At 41.6% G+C, this 15613-nt stretch overlaps 1 protein-coding gene across 7 annotated transcripts in view; it reads left to right on the forward strand.

The window, feature by feature from the left end:
* Window positions 1–15380, forward strand: part of TPD52L2 (TPD52 like 2) — a 38371-nt gene extending 22991 nt beyond the window's left edge. For 4 of the 7 annotated variants that reach the window (XM_042461846.1, XM_042461847.1, XM_042461848.1 and 1 more), the window contains 5 exons: window positions 1413–1514; window positions 6332–6358; window positions 8662–8703; window positions 11647–11695; window positions 13395–15380. In XM_042461846.1, coding sequence (XP_042317780.1) covers window positions 1413–1514; window positions 6332–6358; window positions 8662–8703; window positions 11647–11695; window positions 13395–13490 — 316 coding nt within the window. In that variant the 3' untranslated portion in view covers window positions 13491–15380. The remainder of the gene's footprint in view (window positions 1–1412; window positions 1515–6331; window positions 6359–8661; window positions 8704–11646; window positions 11696–13394) is intronic. The other 3 variants (XM_042461849.1, XM_042461851.1, XM_042461852.1) reach the window with 1 other exon arrangement.
* Window positions 15381–15613: the final 233 nt, after the last annotated feature.

Here is a 15613-nt window from a genome sequence, read left to right on the forward strand (position 1 = left end):
GGGACCCCACTGGTTACTTCTCTCCTTGATTCGTGTTTGGACATGTATCTGTGAGAGAGTGTCTGTCTCGTGTGTGTGTGTGTGAGAGAGAGAGAGAGAGGGAGAGGGAGAGGGCCAGACAGAAATTTTCAATAGCAAGTATGGTATAGAGGTGAAGAGAAATGAATCTCCTGATACTGTGCTTGAGTTGTGAGCTTGACTGGGAGGAAAAAATATCCAGAGCAGCTGACTAAAGGGAGATGAGCTGGCAAGCATGGAAGTAGATTTATTATCTTGCAACTTATTTTTTCAGGACTCCGGATGTGTTTTCCACCAACTTTATGCACAAACAACTCTATCCTACATCTCTGTATATCTGTTCAGATATATGCTCTGTTGAGTTGAGTAGTGTTTATTGCTAGATAAGTGTATGAGATTGTGGCCTTAGTATCAAGAGATGTTGATGGGCACATGAATATGAGACTCTAAGTCACTTCACTGTACCAGTATTTTGAATGGGTTCCTTACTTGCAGTCATGTTTTGGGAACTGAAATATCTCCTGCATCATCTTAAATACAGGATTTCAGAACAAAAGAATAGCGTACACCAACTATTCTGCCAGAATGGTGATTTTAAAAAAATCCCATAAATAGGTAATTTATCTGTTATAAGAATCGCTACTGTTCTTGTTTTAAAGCAACATCAATTAATGGTAACTGATGGGAAACAGTTTCCTTATATAGCAAAAGCCATGCTGATTCTTTTTGGTTTAATGTATCAATATTAACCATTCTTTCTAAACTCCTGGTGGTGTCCTTGCACTCTTTTAGCCCTGAAAGCTCCTTGTCTTTTTCTTCTTCCTCCTGTCTTTTTCCGATAGACAGGACCAGCTTTTTATATGGTGTAAAGGAAAAGTGTAGAGATGTAAGAAGAGGAAAGTCCCAAAGGAAATGTAAAAGACTTGAAGTGATAAGCTCTCCTGGTCCCCTGACTACAATGAGTAAAAGCATATAAACAAAAGTGATGAGCAAGGCTTTGCACCATGATTGCATTAGGAACCAGCTTGAGCTTATTTGAACTAACTTATTCACTCTGAGGTGCCTTGGTTTACTTCAAGGGTGTTGATAAGTGCATCTCATGAAGTTTGCCAGCATCCTCTAAAGAGCTCCCTGTGTCTCTTTTGCTGCAGAGACCTCTGCAAGTTGGGCAACTGTCCTGATGTCTGCACAATGAATTATTTGTGGAGAAATAGAGAAGCAGACATAACAATCAAGGGATGCTTGCTTACAGAGATGCCTTGGTCAAAAACACTCCTCCCTTCTTTCTCTCGACACTGTTTTCCAAGCACCAGCTGTGTTCTCCCTTGTTGCTTGAGTCCTTTTCTTCCTAATTACTGCCTTCAGCTATTACAGCCCTTGTTTTCCTTGTCTAGTTACAAGAAGACACAAGAAACACTGTCTCAGGCAGGCCAGAAGACTTCAGCTGCCCTTTCCAATGTCGGTTCTGTGATCAGCCGGAAACTTGGAGATATGAGGTAAGATGCCTAGCAATCTTCTTCTCTTTCCCTTCTCTCTAAACAGAAATGATTCCCTTAACAATAAGGGCAAACAACCCTGGCTGTAACATCCTAATTATAGGACTAACAAGCAGTTCAGCAGACCATTTTTTTTCCTGGGGTGCAGAGCATCAGGCCCCAGAGCTAAATCCAGCCATACTAGGGGCCCAATTCAGCCATGAGTGGTGGCTCTGTCACCTTCCTCTTGACATCATACTTTAGTGGTTTTGCAGTTTTTGTACATGTTTACTCTCATTCTAAAAAATTGAAATGGCTCTCCTAAGGCTCAATTACCAGCAGTAAGAGCTTCAAGCTCAAAATTCTGGTATCTTTGGTTCCACGTTTTTGCTCAAATTACAACTGGAATGTAGCCGCTGAGAATTTATCTTAATGGAATGTGGCTGTTGAGTTGAAAACTGCCCTGTCATAGCAGCACAAATCTTTATTGACTTTTTCATGACTCCCAGACTGGCTTTTTACACAGAGGTGCCCTCCTTAAACAGACACCCTCTGTGCTACTTTTAGGCAACTAAGGCCTGTTACAGACAGCCAAAATAAAGCTGCTTCGAGTCACAGTGGAGGTATGGTGTTTCAATGATGCATGCGTCCTAAGAGTCCAGAAATCGCACCAACTCGAAGCAGCTTTATTTTGGCTGTCTGTAACAGGCCTATGGCACTTTTCTGCCAGGGTCTATGACGTCTCTGAACATTTTTTATTCAGAATGGGGACGGCAGCTTGCTACCTTGTCCTGAAATGACTGAAAAACTGCTTTTTGTCACTGTTACTTTGTGTGTGTTTGTGCAGGTAAAGAGGGTGGAGTGGCCATTCAGCCTCATTGTCAACAAATACAATTGATTGCTTTGTCTCTGCTCTTTTAACAAAAGCCAAGAAAAATAGTTTGGTTTTTTAAATCCTGTTTGCATGCATCTAAATGTATCCAGCATGACTGGAAACAAAAATGGATTACAGTGGCTCAGAATATAATTCTGTAGCTTCACAATGGTTATCTTTTGGCATATAAATTTCCCAGCTTTTGGTACATAGCCATTTTTTAAAAATGGATTCCATCATTTCTTCACTGTCCAGCGGCATAAAAAAAGAGTCAGATGTTCTAAGAGTCTTAATGAGTTCAGTGAGAATCAGGCTACAAACATAAGAACTTCCTGCTACAGTAATGTGTCCAGGAGTTCACATAGTTCACGTTCTTGTACTCTGACTTCTTTAATACCTTGTATAATCAACTGCAATTGGATTATGGATGCAACTGCTAGTGTGGAAACACAAGCAGCCATCATCTTGACCCTGCAAAGATCTACAGTGCTGGGCCAAAAGCAGGCTAGAATCTTAGTGCGAATGATTGCTTTGGAGAAAAAAAAGAATTCTTGTTATTTAGGATGAAAGCTTAATTATAATACTGCTGTTGGCTTGCAAAGATATAAAGCTGCTGCTTGATCTGGGTCAAATGGAGGACGAAAGGAAGGTGACCAGATCAAGGTAACTGATGGAAGGTATTTCACATTTATCCATAAAGCTGAGTAAATTATTACTTTCCCTGCTGTTGGGAATAGTCGCTAGGCTATATGGTGGTCTGCATTGCATAACTTTGTGCATATTTAGCTACATAGTAGAGGTGCCACAGAACTTTCCAAGCGAATTTCAAAAATGTATATCGGCACTGGCAAGAGTGTTGTGCATTGGCACTACCTAGCTAATGTCCCAATGTGCTTTGGGCTTTGCTCATGCACATTGGTACTCTCTAGTTGGTGTCTCAATGCTCGTTGGTATCAGTGGGCAATGGCCACTTTGCTGACCGGCCTCTCCTGCTGGAAGTAACATCACAGCAGCCCCTGGCTGAATGCAAACATTGTGAAATTGCTGAATTGTTGCCTGCAGATGTAAGTCTGTTTAGGCAGATGTAAGTCCCATACTGAATTATGGCCAGTGTTTCTAACCATGACCAGTTTTTTCAATAAAGCTTAGTCATGCATTAAACAATTTAATGTGTACAAACATACTTATTTGAAGTAGATTTTGACCCTTAATTGATCACATTCCTAATTCTTCTAGGACCTCTCCTTTCCCACTCTGGCTGGGAATATCTGTGTGGTAAGCGTGTGACAAACTCTGATCACATAATAGCAGGCTGAGGCTTACTTACTCCTCTCACAAACTGTTATTTTCATTTTCTTTGAGTGAGCAAATGGTGTCCTTATTCCAGGGGTGGGCAACCTACGGCCCGTGGGCTGGATCCGGCCCGGCAAGGTCTTGGGACTGGCTCCAGCCCGGTCCTGCTGCCGATTGCCGCCAGGGCCTTTGGCCAATTAGGAGGAGGCAGGCAAGTGGCGGGCAAGGGGGGCAAGGGGGGCAATTGTCTATAGAAGCCTCAGAAACATGCATTTATATTTAAAAAAAATAAAAAATCAGCAAATTTTTCAGCATGTCCTCCATTTTTAGAAAAGTGTCCTCCATTTGAAAATGTTGTCCTACATTTGCCCTGGGTGTGTGTGTGTGTGTGTGTGTGTGTGTGTGTGTGTGTGTGTATGTATTTAATTTTTTAATTATTTATTTTTTGGCTTCAGCCCCCGAATTGTCTGAGGGACAGCAACCCGGCCCCCGGGTCAGAAAGGTTGCCTACCCCTGCCTTATTCTTTCCAAAAGGAACATGTTTAAATCTATCAGAAAGTCAGTCCTTCTTCTTTATTACATTATCTTTTCCTTGAAACTGATGTAGCTTGTATACAAAAAAAGGATCTTGTTTCCATTTTATAGACAGTAGTTTAAATTCAGTTTGGTATGGTTGATACCCTGACATGGATACTAACAAGTTGCAGGGTATAATGCACGTAGCAGAGGCAAAAACAGCTAATTTGACAGTTTATTCTCAGAGGGAACTCACTTTTAATTAGCATTCCAATAAAGGAATGCCTTTTAAGATAACAGCTAACAGTATGAGAGAACCAGAAAGGAACAGAGGATATCTAGCTCTCCTGCCACCAAATGCAGATCTGACTGCTTTTCCTCTCCCCAGGTTCAGCAACTAGTATGTTGGTGTTTAAGTTCCCTTGTCCCTCTAAGCCACAGCCAATGAATTACGGATTTTTATAGCAGCTAGATACTTTCCATATTGTCTTAGTCTGCTCTTCATAACAACTTTTCATCTAATCTGTTTCCAGGACAAATTCCATTGCTATGCTTGACTTATGTGATCAGAGATGAATTTTTGTGGTGAAGCTCTTTCCTTTGAGTGGACAGGCAATAATGACTTCTCTTTTCAGCCTCATTCTTGTTACCCTTGTTGAGATTCTGTTATCTCCACACTGTGTTCTCCTAGGAAGCAAAATCTATTCTAATGTTGCTAATGTTGTGTGTTTGAAGTGTGATCCCAAAAGGGGCTTTTCAACTGTTTGGAAAAGGGGGGAATGTATTAAAGATTATGTGAATTTGGAGGGACAAGTAGGACATCTGATCTTGGTTAACTAAAACAGCAGTCATCTCCTTCAGTTATCTACTGATAAGCTAATAACCTCACTGCACTGTATAGATCTTTTGTGTAGAACATCACTTATTTAAATTTGTTGTGGTCACTTCTAGAAGAGGTTAGGCCAGAGCCATTGATTTCAGTTGGTCCAAAGTGAGACTAACTTCCTCAAGATGTGAGACATAATAACTAACTGATTGTGATAAAGGCCCAATAAAAACAGGCCTGACCTGTTTTGGTTTTTTTATGTGAGTTTTTTTTATCCCTGAAGATTGGGTCAGTTGTTCAGTCAGATGCACACAATCACTGAGGAAAAGAAGAAAATGCCTGCCATAATCTTTCTAGGGTTAACTTCTGTGCATTGTGTTTATTGGATCCAAGTCCTTATATGATACAGGTTTTTATTGGATATGAAGTTTCATACAGGTTTCCATACAGGATTCCTTTGGGAGCTACGTGCAGGTATCTCCCATCTCTAACACATTGGCTTTTCAATCTTGTCTTTCTGGTTGGAATAGCAAGAAGCAAATGCAAGCGTACAGGCCTTGTAAGGAATCAAGGACTGAAAGAAGGAAAGCTCTGAGGATATTGCCTTCCTGTCTTGTTAGTCAAAGGGCTTGAATGATGAAGAACAGATACCAGCTCTGTGTTTTATTAGGACACCCTAAAATTGCTTGATGATCTACCTTTTCGAAGATTTCCAAACTTATTTGTTAACCCATCTCACTAAAAATTCCAGTTCTACCCTCAGGGGATGTGGACTCTGCACTCTACAGATTTTTTTTTACAGCTTCTGGCAGTGTTTCCCTATAGAGTATAGAGATCTAGCTGAAAACATCAACCTTCTTCCAAATCCTTCATTGTGCATTGAGTCCTCACTGTTACCCCTGTTTTCTGCCCAAAGGCCTTTCAGTACTTAATTTCATACCTTGAGCTTTGTAGGTCAGGTAAAATAGTCCTGCAGGCTACATAGTAAATACCATAGGATTAAGATAACCTGTTCAACCTGTCAGTAGTGTTTCTGGCTGGCTGGAAAATAGGAAATCGCAATGCATGCTATTCTAGTGGTTGGTTCCTACAAGGGTTTTCCATGTACCTGCAGAGAAAGAAAGGTTACCTTTGTTTGATTTTTGCAGTATGAATGTTTGCATGGTAAATGCCCGGGGCCAGGAGCATAACCTCTCCTGACATTGTTGAACAAACATTGCCCCCTAATTTTCCTCTAGGCAGGCTGCGTAGCTTGCCAGTCTGAAATGTGCATCTAACTCACTCTCTCTTTCACTGCTTTTGCTTTTTGCTGCCATTGGATTCTTCCAGGGCCCATCCCTTCTCACATTCCTTTAGGTAAGACTGCAAAGAAGTGACATTATCTGTTGGGAATCTTAATTATACAAGATGGTCCAGAATCCTGTTAATGTAGTATGTTGGCATAAGTACAGGTTGAGTCTCTCTTATCCAGAATTCCAAAATCCAGATATTCTAAAAAAACCAAAACTTTTTTCATGGGTGCCTGAGATAGCAACACCTTTGCTTTCTGATGGTTCAGTGTACATAAACTGTATTTCATGCACAAAATTACTAAAGCTATTGTATAAAACTACCTTTGGGCTATGTGTGTTGGGTATATATGAAACATATATTAATTTTGCATTTAGACTTGAGTTCCATCTCCAAGATATCTCTGAAATAAAATAAAACACTTTTAGTCTCTAACGTTTTGGATAAGAGAAACTCAACCTGTAGAGGTGGTAGGACAAAAAGGCCATGGGCACAGCCTTAATTCTGGGAAGCCTTCATGGTTGTGGAGGAAGTAAGGCCTTGTAGAAACAGGCTGCTTGGAGCCTGCCATTGTTGCATAACCTTGGAAAGTTGACCCGCATAATGCACCAACTGCATTCTGATCATTATGTGGAGAGATGCATGAACTCTCCAGCAGTGTGATCCTGACTCTTGACTGAGTCAGGAGATGAAATCAAATAATCATAGAGTTTCAGGAGACCACAAGGACCATCCAATGCAACCCCCTGCCATTCAGGAAGACACAAAGTACTCTCAACAAATGGTCGTCCAGCCTCTGTTTAAGAATCTCCAAACAAGGAGACTGATCTCCAGCCCTTGAATGCTGGCTCAGCTTACATGTGGACCCTGCTTGCACCTTTCCAAGGGACTCTAATCCTCAGAGGCTTCTTGCTCTGCTAAAACAGAGGAGCTTTATTTGACTGTCTCAGGCTGCATAGTCTCCTGTGCATCTCTTGCTCCCAAATACCAAGCAGTTCAGGGGTGGAAGATTGGCCTCTGGGGTGTGCTATGTTAAATGTAAGAACTTATCTGAAGCATTTGGCAGCTGTAAGTACAAGAGTTTAATCTCATTCCTGTGGATGTTTTCCCTGTGTATGGTTCAAACCAATCAAGAGAGAATAGTTAGGCCCAAAAGAACCACTAACCAGTGGTGGGGGTAAGGTGATGTTGGGCTGCATCTCCCAGTGGCACCTGGGAGTCCAGCATCAGAGGGCCACATGATTCCTGCCCCTGTACTAGATAGTACTGGTTTAAATGAACTGCTAGCCTGACCCAAAAGACAGAGACTTGTTCACTTTTAAAACTACACCTGAAGCAGTAACAGCTGCAAAGTGTTCCCTGCATGCATCATTAGAGACTCCACTTGGCTCCTGCTCTGCTTTTCTCTAACAGGGTGGTGATTTTAGTTGGGGATTTCAACACATGCTGCAGTAAGGCTGTTCAGATGCCACACTGATTCTGTTCTGCTTTGCAGCATTGACATGATTGTGTTGCCCTGTCTTTTTCTTTTTATAACTGTAACTCCAGGCCTTGATTGTGGGCCAGGCACATCTATTCCAAGTCTCTTGGGACAAACACAGTATTAAAAGGCTTTTCTCTAAATTAAATGATGCACTGTGGGAGGATTGGCTCCCAATAAAGACAGAAGGAGGCTCCTTGCAGTAGAATTGCAGTCTCTTCTGTATTGTATATTGTCTCATTGCAGCTTCCTTGATTGTAATGGGATGCTGGACTCAGAGAGTTTAGTTAAAATACAGTCTGTTACATCAAAGTCCTACACACCAGAGCAGTCATATCCTTATTAAAGGTGCTATTCATATTGTAAACTCCTTAAAACAGTGACTGGTGTAGCTTATGTTTCCTGGTGAACTACTGTATATATCTTTGCAGATATACTGGGTGCTGTATGTGGAAGCTCATGGCCTTGGCTAATCATTTTCTCATCCTAGTTTTTAACAGCCCAAAGCAAAGAACGACATTTTGTGTCTACTTTTCTTATCAGTAGGCAAGAGGCTATTTGTGTAGCATAGTAACATTCTTTTGCTTTTAATACATTTTCTGTAGTTATCTATGAGGAAGAATCATCAAGGATGGATTGTTCATAGCACGACTATGGACATCTTGTTTACATGGTATATGTAGCTTGTTTTAGTGTGGGAGTGCAAAGGATTAAATAGGTGGAAGCTTCATGCTGTGAGGTCACTCTTGCAGTGAAGATGCCTTTCAAATCTTTTTGCAATTGCTGTATAAACTGTGAATGGGGATACTAGAGATGATCAGGTCTTAAGGTTTTCAGGGTTTTAATTGCTTCTAATGTTTCCTGCTTTCCCCTTAATGCTTCCGAGTAGCAGCTACTCCATTCGCCACTCGATAAGTATGCCAGCTATGAGGTAATGTAGTTCTCTTTTACAAGACCTCTGTTTGCTATGGGTGCTTTGGTATTTTCTAAAAGAGGAGTGGGTAGGATGGGGTGGGAAGGTGCAGCATTATCCTTCAGGGTTTTGGATGAAGTAACAATTACTATTAAGACTTAGAACTTATATTTATATCTCTACAAGGTTCTTTGAGCAAACTGTAGCAATGAAATACAGTTAGAATTCAAGCAAAGCAATATATTTATGTATTAAAAGATTTGTATCCCAGCTTTCTGATTCAAAATTGGTACTCACACTGTTTTTGTAAGCAAAGCAATTTACAACAGTTAAACATCTCATACAAACTTTTTAAAAGAAGTAATAATATCTACCAAAACTAGGAAAAGCTTGCCAGACTAAAAGAAGTTTTCAGTAATGAGTGAGAAACAGTGGGGGAGGGATATCACCACACTTTACTGTGCTGTAAAATAGGCACACTTATGGAGATGGCCCCTTCAAATCAGACACAGATATGGGTCTTTCCTTCTACCACAGGCAAGGTAAACTGAAATGGCCTCTGACTGGATAGCCAGCACACACCTATTTCTTCAGCTCCTTGATGGCTAGACCAGGACCCCTTTTATTCTAAACAGTTACAGTGTCATGGTTTTACTCTAATTGCCATGGCTGCATCCTGTGGAATCTGGGGGTTTGTAGTTTATTCCACCCCGCACACTCAGGTCCTCTGGGACAAATTTACTACAGGCTAAGAACACCAGACTTGCTGTGGTTACCCAGAGGACCTTCTCATCGGCCGCTCCTAAACTTTGGAATGACCTGCCAGAGGAGATCCATCACATAACATCCCTTGAGGCCTTTAAAAAAGCCATCAAGACGGATCTCTTCCGGCAGCCATTCCCAGACTAATACATGGGCCTTCTCAACTGTCCCACAACTATGCCTTCTTTGACTCTCCCTTAAACCACCTCATTGCAATGGGGATTAAATTTTACTGTAATTTTTATTGCGATTTTAATAACTGATTTTTATGGTGTTGTATTTTAAAATGTGGCTTAGGGATTGTGTTATCATTTTACTATGTTTTATTTTGATTGTTACCCGGCCCAATCCTCTGGGGAGAGGCGGGCTATAAATAAATCTTCTTCTTCTTCTTCTTCTTCTTCTTCTTCTTCTTATTCTTATTCTTATTTTGAAATTATTGTCCAGAGAGCTGGAGTGTCTTACTAAACTACAAGCCACATGGTTTGATGGGATGCAGTCATAGCAGACCATATGCTATTTGTGTAGCATGAAAGGGCTCCATTACTATTACAGCATTGGTCTCTGGAGTGATGCCAGTCCACAGGCTACAGCAAGTTTCCACAAAAAAGAAAAACAGTTGTTATTAGAGGGCACAAATATACTATTTTTTGGCACATTGGGAGGGAAACCCTGCTGGTTTACTCTATCATCAGATAGAGTAAGAATCACTGAATTACTTTATTTATTTTTATTTTAGTCTTACCTTTCTTCCAATATGGAACTCAATAAAGTTAACAGTTTGAATCAAAACAATAGAAAGTTAGCCTGAGGGCAGGGAACCGTCCAATAAAAAAGATTGTATGTACAGCGCTGTGTAAATTTACAGAGCTTAATAAATAAAGGTTAATAATAATAATACAAAAGTTTTTTTTTAAAAAAAGTAAAAACCCATTTTTTTTTAAAAGAACATTTTTAAAGCTAGTTAAAGTGGCTTGGGTCTCGCATCAAAATGGCAGCGCCCGTGTATACAGGGTGCCGCCATTTTGACCCCCCCCCCATCACGTGCTATGGGTGAGGCCGGTATAGATGGTGCCTCCTCGGCCAACTCCTAGCACGTGACGGGGGCGGCAGAAAGGCCCATCTAGATCGGGCCCATATCTGCCTTTATGAACCCAGTAGAGGTCTAGGATCATCCGGAGAGGCCCTTCTCTCTGTCCCACTACCTTCTCACACTCATTGATGGCCTTTTTGGTGGCTGCTCCCAGGCTCTGGATCTCCTTCCCCAGAGAGGTCAGGATAGCCCCATCCCTGCTATTCTTTCAGCAGCTGGTAAAAACATTATTGTACCATCAGGGTTTTTCAATGCTTGGCTTTTAAATGCTGTGTAATTCAAGTTTTAAGGTTTCCATAGAGTTTTGAATACATTTTAATTTTAATGTGTAATGTTTTTAACATGTTAAAATTGTTTTAATTGTTTCTTAAATTTTGTATTAACATTTTAATGCTTTTGTATTGTCTTTAACTTGTACGATCAGGAGAAAGGCACGGGACAACAACAACAGCAATAATAAAAATAATGGCAGTTAAAATATAATAGTGGTGTCCAGGAAAATGTTCCAGTTAAGACAAATTACAGACATCCATTTCTTAAACTGTCTAACAAGCATTGCCATTCTGATATTGCAACTAGATTACTTGCTTTCATTAGAGGGAAAGATTCCTTTTATTGTGCTATCTTTTGTAATACTGTACAAGAGAACAGTATTTGGCTGGTCACTGGGTATTAAAAGAGTTATCTTAAGCGAAGGATGGGTGTGCTTTTCATGTTTCACAGGATCATTTTAATATTTTCTCATTCTTGTTGAGGTTGCATTTTGGAGAAATTGTGTGCTACTTTGGGACTTACCCCTTAAACTTGAAGCTCTTGACTAGTTACAGTTCTAATATTTCTCTCCATCACAGTTTTTTTTTTAACTAGTTACAGTTCTGATATTTCTCTCCATTACAATTGGGCATTTCGTTATTTCTGTGAGGTTTGGAGCTGCCAAGCATTTGCTGTAGCCTTGACTAATCTGAGTTTTTCAGAAGCCATGAATGTTCTTGAGTGATTTCCAGATCCCCTCAATACAAGCAAATGACTAGCATAAACACTAAATACAAGTATCTGATACACTGCCAAAATTGACTCTTACATTTATATATTTTCTTCCCCTTAAGAAACTCTGCAACCTTCAAGTCTTTTGAAGACCGAGTTGGAACCATAAAGGTAACTGTCCTTCCTGTAATTTGATCCAAAGCTACCATGCATGGAAGGAATATGTTTCTCAGCTGTTCCCAATCAAGTCTTCATTTACCGGGCCTCATCTGGCTCTTAGTCCTTGGTCACACTCCAGCACGATGGCACCCTGGGAGCTCACTTCTCTACAGATTGTGCTGTGCCCTGGGATTTGCACTCAGGCAAGTGAAAAGGTTGGAGCCAAGGTTTCAGAGGCTGATACGGAACAACCAAGCAGAGAGCTGTCCATATTTCCAGTAAGGCTGTTTGTCCAGTTGCAGTTAAGACTGGTCTTCCTAGATTTGTTGACAAGGTTACATGTAAAGAACTGGGTTCATCACCTGGCCAATGTCTGATAAGGGGAGGTATTTGCTTCACTGCAGATGGGTGTGAAGCAACTTTGTACTTTTCCTTAGCTGTTCCTCTTACCTGTCAAACCACTACACATGCAGATGACCAGCCACAATTTCTGCATTAATTTGTTTGCTCCCTTTAAACGTATTAGTTATTTGGAACTGCGTCCCTAAGCATGCCATATTTCAGAGGGGTTTTGCTTGATTCTTGAAGGCTCTGAGTTCAATGTCTCAAACTGCACCTCCCAGCATTCCTCAAAATAGCAGTATTCAGTTGAACCATGTATTACGTGAATTTGTATTATGTGATTTCATGACTGAAAAAATGTGTTCTCTAGACATTTTTGAGGTCCTCTAGTACTATTCTATACTATGTTTCCATGGATAACTTGACCATAGAGTCATTCTGGAGTAATGAGAAATGCCTAGAGAAGTGCTCTCTAGGAATCTGTTGGTCCTCCAATATGACTCTGTGGCCAACTTCTGGCAGAAGCATATCATGGTGGAGGACTGAGAAAATGCCTAGAGATAACATTTTGCTGTTCATTTCAGTTTAAGAAACAACAGCACTCCAGATTATATGCTAATTTCATATTACGTGAAGGGTCCTGGAACAGATCACTCATATATTATGGGGTCCAACTATTTTTGTTGCTGGTCTGCTGCCTCCCATCAGCCCGTTCCAACATTATTAGTGGTAAGAGATTGTGGCTGTTACAGTGAAAACATCTGGAGGTCTACAGCTGTCCTCCCTTGCCGTAGACTGGGAGTGGGAATCATATAGCTCTCCAGATGATGTTGGGCTGCAAGTCCTAACAGCCACAGCTGGCACAACCAAAGGTGTGGGAGCTGCACTTCAAGAGCACCTAGAGGGCCACATGGTTCCCATTCATTCTGTAGGTCCTGCATGTTTTCAGGATAAGCGTGCACAAGGTGAAGTCCAGAAGTTGGCTAACTGCAACTCCTGGCATTCCTCACTACTGGCTGTACTAGGGCTGCTGGACATTGCAGTCCAAATATATTTGGAGGGCTGCACTGATTCCCACCTGTGGCCTAGAGGTCTTTGCCTCCCTTCTTGCATATCTTACTGTAACTTACTTGTGATGTCAGTTGGTGCCAGACCACTTGAGCTCTGAAGCTAGTATGGATAGGGAACATCTCTTTCACCAATAGTTACAGAATACAGTGTGCTTTAAAAAAGGGTTTGGGGGCTAGAAGGGGTAAGGGAAAAGAAATGTGCCTGACTTCAATACTGCTTGATGTTCTTATGTGGGCTGAGCAGAAAGATTTCCCCTCTAACCTGTTTGCCTCCCTTTGCTTTCTTCTCCTTTATACAGTCTAAAGTGGTGGGCGGAAGAGACAACGGTGCTGATGAACTCCACTCCCCATCGGCATCTGGCGACAAGCCCTCCCAGGACAACGCACCTTTCTAAGTCTACAGCGCAGTGTGCTTGACTGCCTGAGCCCCTTCGTTTGCTCTTCCCAACATGCAAGAAAAAAAAGAAAAAAGTGGGGGACCTAGGTCCCACTCTGAAGAGAGAGATCCATACATCATACGTAGACATTATTTTGCTGCTGGATTCTTCAGGTCCAATAAAGTGAACACACCGGTTTTTGTACACATATATATTTTACACTAAAGGTTTCTAGATGGAACACCTTGCTGTCCTTCCTGTCTGGAAGAACATCAGCAATAGGGATTCTGTAAAGGTGACCCAAATTTGCCCTTTTGGCACCAAAGGCTTGCACTTGCCTCCTCTTACCCAACCCACCCATACCCCTCTATGTGCAGGCAAAATTTTTATTTCTTTATGCAATATGGAAATAGTAATTCCAAGATATGCTAGCTATACAGGGAAGCTTGAGCTCTGATTGGTGCTCCATCTCCTTTTCTGAATAACTAGTTAGCTTTCATCTGTTTTATGACTCCTGCTGCTTCCTTTGCAATTGTGAGCAGCCCTGGAAAGCTTTGGAAATATCTGGTGTCCTTTAAGATATAGAAGCGGGGGGACTTAAAAATACACATTTTCTTCTTCCTTTGTTGGAACCCAGAAAGGGACCTCTATTTAGCAACTGCTTAGCTTGATACACAGATTCTCTAGCTTTAATAAATCTCAGAATCTTTATTTTTTTGGAATGCAGTGGAGTTCACAACATACCGGCTTTTAGCATCGCTATTTAGGGGCGGTCTGCCTTCAGGATGCGGAAGCTGAAAACACGAGCCTTACATCACCACCTGCTTTACTTGTTTATAACCTTTTTATATTTCAGGAAAAAAATAGTGTGAAGAATTTTTTGGGCAGCGGTGAAGAGAGGGAGGGAGGGAAAGGGTTGAAGCACTGGAGTCTTGCATCCTATCATAGTTAACCGCATGCGGATGTGCCGAGTCTTGTGTTCATTTCAGTGGTGCGTGACTGTACACACACCCGCTTGTGCTCCTGCATACACACACACTTTCTCTCTCTCCTCTGAGTGTGTAGAACTTGCTTCTCTCCCTCTTAGATTGAGGCCTCCATTCTTTACACAATTGTGGAAGTAGATGCCCATTTAATATTCTTCAGGAAGGACAACAACTATCAGGGTACAAGATCTCCATCCTTAAGGATCCCTTCCCATTCTTCCACTTGGATAGGGTTTCTTTTTCTTGCAGGTTGCTCCTTGAAACATTTTGTACACTTTTAAGACAGAGATGAGATCCTTGTCTTAAGCTTTATGCTCATAGCCTTTGCAATCCAGTTTTGGTCACTGGTATCTGGCCATGTTTGGGCTCCTTTTTTTTCTCCACTAGATGCCGGCTGTGCTTAGAAGCAGGGGATGTTTTCAAACAGCTGGGAACCAACCATGGCCCCTAAACTTCTTAATCCTAAGGCAAAGGTGCCTCTCAAGTTATCCAAACCTTTCGGTGCCTTAGAGGCTCAGCGGGAGTTTAGCACTGCCCCCAAGTACATATCAGTAAAGCTGTTTGTTTCAGAGCATTGACACCTGTAGAAAGCAGCAAGCTCTAATTTGTCCCTCTCTCCTGCTTGGCCCTTCGAGAAGCAAGTTTTAACACCAAAACGCTGATTGTAGAGTTCTCCCCATTGTCCTGTGTCTTTAGTGGATGGCTCCCATGCTGTGCAAACCTGACACTGGAGATGTGGAAAATCTGCAGTGTGTGACATCTCTGTGTTGAGTTGTGCGGGCAAAGTAGCTGCCAATGTTGAAAGTGGGGCAGAATTAGCCCCAAGGGACAAGGAGCTCTGGGAGCAGACTGAACTGTTTCTCCTGTACAGGTGACTATTTGGGGAAAACTTTGTCAATAAAATAATCCTTTTGGAAAAGCAGAGTGCTTGTCCTCATGTCTGGCCTACTACTGTTTGCAAATCTGCCAGGAGTGCGTGCTGTGTTTGCCCTTGTCGTTCATTGACCTTTTCACATGTTACAAAAGGAGTTCAACCACTACTAACTGGGTGACATGGTAGGCTGCTTCTGAGGGGATTACACTTTATTTTGGGTGGCTGCATAGGGTAAATTTATATGTACCGACAGTGCAAAGCGGATGGGATGGTGGGAGGCT

The sequence above is a fragment of the Sceloporus undulatus genome, chromosome 4 (genome assembly GCF_019175285.1).
Source record: "Sceloporus undulatus isolate JIND9_A2432 ecotype Alabama chromosome 4, SceUnd_v1.1, whole genome shotgun sequence".
Lineage (NCBI taxonomy): Eukaryota > Metazoa > Chordata > Lepidosauria > Squamata > Phrynosomatidae > Sceloporus > Sceloporus undulatus.